We start from the raw sequence: 5,868 nt of genomic DNA, 5'->3' as shown, positions 1-5,868 counted from the left end.
TAAATAAAAAAAAAAAAAAAATATATATATATATATATATAAAAGCTCAAACCAGCAAGTTTCACTGGATCTAGAGGTTAGCTTGATGTAGTAGCAAGCGTCAGAGGCTGTTTCAGTGCATATAAGTGGGCCATACCTCTAGGGATCGCTAGCTTGGAGGAACACAATCCATGTGTGCCATCCATGCATTAATCATTTTTGGAGGCTTGATTGTATATCTAGCATAATTAATGTGATACTGTACTGTAAGACTTTAAATTTTTTGAAAATGTACTATCCTTCAGGCCATCCAAGATGTAGATGAGTTTGTTTCTTCATCAGAATAGATTTGGATAAATTTAGCATTACGTCGCTTACTCCCCAATTAATCCTCTGTAGTGAATGGGTGCCATCAGAATGAGAGTCCAAACAGCTTAACTCCATCATTAAGACGTTTTTAGCTATAAACCATTGTTACCTGCAAAAATATGAGTCCTCTATCAATAATATTGCAAGTCGTCTCATCTGAATCAGGAGAGAAATATGCACAGATCAAGCACTGATTACAAACCAAAATAGTTCTAAACAAATATGTCGGTGGATTTTGATGTGAGAGGACGACAGGGGATGAACTTTTTCACTGGAGGAAACGTTATTATGGAAATTTTTGGCCTGAAGCCACAGTTTAAAGTTAAAACAGCTTAATGCTGGATTTGTTTTTTTACAAACACACTGCTTTTCACTTCATAAGACGTTAAGTGATGGACTGGAGTTGTGTGGATTACTTGTGAATTATTGTGATGTTTTTATCAGTTTGAACTCTCAATCTGACGGCACCCATTCACTGCAGAGGATCCATTGGTGAGCAAGAGATGTAATGCTAAGAAAGAAAAGTACAAAAACACAATTTGTATGTATTAAGAAAGTAAATTGGGTTAATGTTTTGATTTTGTTGACTTTAAAAGTGCAAACCAAGTTTATGCTAATTATGATAAATCATGTTTACGCAAGCACTCGTTGATCTTATTGAAGCCGATGTGTGATTAATAAGCTCAAAAATAAATAAAATATAGAATTTGTACCATTTATCTGTATCTTTCTGCCATCTCAATTTGATTGTATCAGGTTAATTTCTATATAATTGGCATCGAACAGTGTAGCACAGATGTCAGAGTGCTCTCTGCCTTCATGCTAACTCTGTATTACTTTAGGGATTCTGAGTAACTTGTTAAAAATGCATGAGAGTTCCAGCAGCACAGCCGCTCTTAGATTGAAATGAAATACAATCCACCATACAAGATCATGACATGCGAATACAACTTTCCAAATATCACTTCTGGGGGAAAAAGAAAAAAAAACTTAACCTTTCTGTTTTTTTTGAGCAAGTAATTTGCATTCCAATCTGAATGAGTGATTATGTTTGCTCAGATCTATTCAAGGTGTAATTTGGCTCTGCCTATAAATAAAACACAAGCTAGTTAATGTACGAAAAGGCCAATCCATTCCACCCAGCTGGAGAGAGAAAGATTGAGGCATCTCTAATCCGGAAGAGTAAAAGTTCGATCAGCAGGATTAAGTGCTATTGAATCTCCTGTCAGGATTCACCTCTAACCATGAGACATTTACCTTGTATTATGACTGGAATGACACTTTTTGTAAACTTGAAACTGAGGTATGTAGGCTTTAATCCAGTTGGGAATGACTGGGAGACTGGGAATGATTGTTACATTTCACACTGTGTACATGCATGTCCTAGTGACACATGGTGAGTGTAGCGAATCAGCTCATGGGGAAATATGAATAATTAATCATAACTAGTTATAATTAATTATAAATATTTAGATCCGCTGTAGATATTTAGCTGACCTCTCGGGGTCAACTGTCTGTCAATTCTAAGAACGTTAACTTCCTGGTTAAGGGAAATAACTTTCTTACTGCACAATTCTACAAAGAGCTTGTAGCATAAATCTGCATGATTAAGTGACTCCAGTTATGAGCAAACAATGAACAACGTCAAGTGTGATACAAGTAAGACTTTATTAACTACATAAACACTTAAACTGGCCTAACATACACATACATACACACATACAGTTTGTATAGGAAAGGGTTAAAGCTTAGCGCAGTAAAGGTTGCAATTGCTGGAGGGTTTTACGACCCTTTATGTGAGGGCATGGTAATTTGCATATGTAATTCGCTTGGGGTGTTGATGCACAAACTAATAAAGATTCTTAGAACACTAATATGTTGCATAGGTATAAACATACAATATACACTCTCAATTAGATCATCCGAATACGAATTAATAGAGACCAAACACGTTATATGTAAGGTTACATGAATGAGTGGTTCTATCATAAGCATGCATAAACTAGTCTACAATACAACAGATAATATACAAGACAGCAATAATATACACAATGACCTGAAGGATATGTGTGTTCATTCAAAGAAAGGTTTTCCTATTAATTAATTAGAGAAGAGTACATTTTTACTGTGCACTGTGGATTTCCTATGGAAATTGTAGTGAGAGGGGTGACTCAACATGCCATTAGGTCGTAAAATCTCTCTGGTCTAGCAAAGGCGTCAGGGTTGCCATGGTAACCAGGATCCTAGGCCTCGTTCCCAGACATCTTGGCACCCAGTATGTTTATTGGGTGAGGGGTCTGTGAATGTTTGTTAATCTAATGAATAATTGATTTGTTAAATCAAATGAAAAATGGTGTCTGATTGGTCCAGACGCTACATGAGGCTATGGTGTCATTGTTTTTTGGCTCATCCAGGCTGTATTTATTTGATGGAAACACAGTAGAAAACAGTAATATTGTGATCCTATTTTAAAATGGAATTCAGAAATCTCTCTTATATACTGATTTGGTGCTCAAGAATCATTTCTTATTATCAATGTTGAAAACAGTCGTGCAGCTTAATATTTTTGTAAAAAATTTGTTAATGAATAGAATGTTCAAAAGAATAGCATTCTTTTGAAATCGTAAAGACATTTATAATGTTAAAACAATTCTGACACTTTTGATAAATTTAATGCATCCTTGCTGAATAAAAAAATATATAAAAATCCTAAAAAAAAAATCCTGCTGACCCCAAGGAAACATGATGATGAAAAAGTAGCCTTTAAAGTACATTTTAATCCAATTGTATTCATCATAATCCCATATCACCATTCTAGAGCAAGCAACGTAGCAATCTGACTGAGATGGAGGGACTTATAACAAAGCAAAGCTTCTATTTTCGTGTTTTTTAAAGAATTCCTAGACCTGAAAGACAGGGGTGTTTCAGCAGACATTCTGAAATAGTCTGCAGTTGAAGTCAGTAAAGCCTGTTCCATTTGCAGTGCCATTTTAGTTAGATAATATAAAGCTTTACAGCAGTTGAAAGAGAAAGACGTAAGTCTGAGTAGGCTGTAGTAGCAGACATACAAAAAGTTGCTGAAAAAGTTGCCATTTTTTTGTTTCATTTTTAGTCTACATATTTTGCTGACGCCAATATATGTAACTCTATTAAGTTAACTGTGAGGTAAAGTTTGAAACTGCGAGATGTAGAGACACCATTACAAGAAGTAAAGTCACAGTTTCGAGATATGAAGCCACAATCGCTAGATATAAAGTTGCAATTACAAGAAATAAAGCACAGAAACAATTTTGAGATATAAAAGTATAATTAGGAGAAATAATTTAGCTATTTTTAAATGTAAAAGTTACAATTATGAGATATACAGTACAATCAATTACTGTATAAGATACAAATCCATCTTTTTGACATATAAAAGCGCAAAGCCGTGTTAAAATGTAAATTATTTGCAATAAGACCAATAGTAATGCCATGTGTACAACTTTTAAAATAACTCTCTCTGAGCTTGTAGTGTAATTTTGTATATGAAATTAAATGATGTTTTGTGCCAATGCTAGAGTACAAATTGATTACCTGTGATCTGGTCACACAACAGAAAATCAGCAATTAAGCAAATGTTAACATGCCTCTTTACATTGCCCTTCTGCCTGCTAATAGGCCCTTGAACGAGTGGGGGTGGGTGGGATTGGAGATGGAGAATCACACTAGATAGACTCCGAACCATATTCAACCTCTTCACAACTGTAGTATAATTTCATTCACAGTGCGCAAGTGACCATAATTCTACCACTGACTTGATTTAAGTGCTTATGAGAGCAGAGGCGTCTGTTATCCTATAGTCTACAGATGGAAGGGTGTAATTCAATTACCTTGCCTGGACATTTGAAATCTAAAGGTTTTTCTGTGAAGACTTTGATCATTTTTGTCACACAAAGCTACTATGACTTAGCGGTGTGCGATATATATCATCTACAGTTTAGTTTTTTTTTGGTTTTTTAAAGTATAAACTTAAATAATTATTGATTTGCTTTTTATTTGCTATTTTGTTTAATTAGATTTAAAACGGGGAAAAAATTTGCAAATGTCAGATATACATTGTCTGAAAACAATTCTTAATCTTAATGTATCTTATTTTAAGGATGTTTGTTTACATTTATAAACAAAATGTTGGGGTCGCTAAGAATTTGTTTTTGATAAAAATCTCATACGCACAGAGGCTGCATTCATTTGAAACGGTAATTACAGTAATGTTGGGAAATATTATTAACATTTTAAAATAACTTTTCTAATTTAATACATTTTAAATGGTAATTTATTCCTGTGATGCAAAACTGAATTTTCAGTCTTCAGTCTTGTCAGTCAATATGCTGTTTTGGTGCTAAAGAAGCATTTCTTATAATAAATGTTGAAAACAGTTGTGCTAAATTTTTAGTGGAAAAGTGATACTTTTTTTCAGGACTCTTTGATGAATAGAAAATTCAGACGAACAGCATATATTAACTGTGACTTTTGATCATTTTAATACATCCTTGCCTAATACATTTTCGTATTTAAAAAAAAATAAAAGAAAAAAAAAAGTCCCCGAACTTTTGAACAGTAAATATGTAATACTTTACAGTGCAAGACCAAGTTTTTCCTTTTATGCCAACTGATGGGCCTCGTGCAACTTCGAGCTCTTATATCTGTATGTGTGTGTGGGGTGGGGGGGAAAGGTATTGAGAGGCTAAGTAATGATAAAAGTTTTTACATGCTCTCAGCAACACTACACACCCATCTGATCCCAGTGCAGAGTGTGTCCATTAACATAGATCAGTTAATAATTGACAGCATGTGAAAGTTCTGGCAGCCATGGGATCAGCCAGTGCTTGGCTGCCATGTGCATTAAAGGCCCATTTGGGTTCAGCACACACTTTGATTCATTACTAATGTATGGTCGTCGTCTTCTCTTCCATCCTGTTGTGTCACTGCATTAACGCACTGAGATGAACCACAGAGTTGCATGCATAACGGTTGATCGCTGATGACCCACGGACTACATTGTTACCTAGATCACATTGGTTACATCGCGATTGTGCTCTGGGGTAATGCATTTAACCCTGGTTTGCTCCAGAGGGCTTGTCCAAGCAGTTACTTAAGCTGGTTAGCATAGGCTGTTAGTCTCAACTCTGGACCTCGAGATCCACTTTCCTGTAGAGTTTAGCTCCAACCCTAAAATAAACACACCTGAACAAGCTAATCAAGGTCTTCAGGATCACTACAAAGTTGCAGGTAGGTGTTTAATCCAGGTTAGAGCTAATCTCTGCAGGAAAGTGGATCTCAAGGTCTAGAGTTGAGGACCCCTGGTCTATATAGTCCATCTTTTTCCATTGACATTTTTTTTATTATTGAATTGACCATTCAAAATGTATAATATATCAAATATGTACACATACATACTGCTGGCCAAAAGTTCAAAATTAAGTTTTTTTTTGTTTGTTTTTTTTTTACAGATTTTGAAAAGTCTCTTTTGCTCATTTTATG

The 5,868-nt window shown here is 35.0% G+C and overlaps 1 protein-coding gene across 1 annotated transcript in view; it reads left to right on the top strand.

Annotated features, from left to right (window-relative positions):
- Nucleotides 1-5,868, top strand: part of LOC107589193 (synaptotagmin-9-like) — a 44,219-nt gene that overhangs the window by 20,247 nt on the left and 18,104 nt on the right. The window contains exon 5 of the mRNA XM_016277558.1: nt 1,578-1,651. Within this exon, the coding sequence (XP_016133044.1) occupies nt 1,578-1,651 (74 nt within the window). The remainder of the gene's footprint in view (nt 1-1,577; nt 1,652-5,868) is intronic.

Source organism: Sinocyclocheilus grahami, unplaced genomic scaffold (assembly GCF_001515645.1).
Source record: "Sinocyclocheilus grahami isolate Dianchi unplaced genomic scaffold, SAMN03320097.WGS_v1.1 scaffold113.1, whole genome shotgun sequence".
Classification (NCBI taxonomy): domain Eukaryota; kingdom Metazoa; phylum Chordata; class Actinopteri; order Cypriniformes; family Cyprinidae; genus Sinocyclocheilus; species Sinocyclocheilus grahami.
This window is presented reverse-complemented; position numbering and strand designations above follow the sequence as displayed.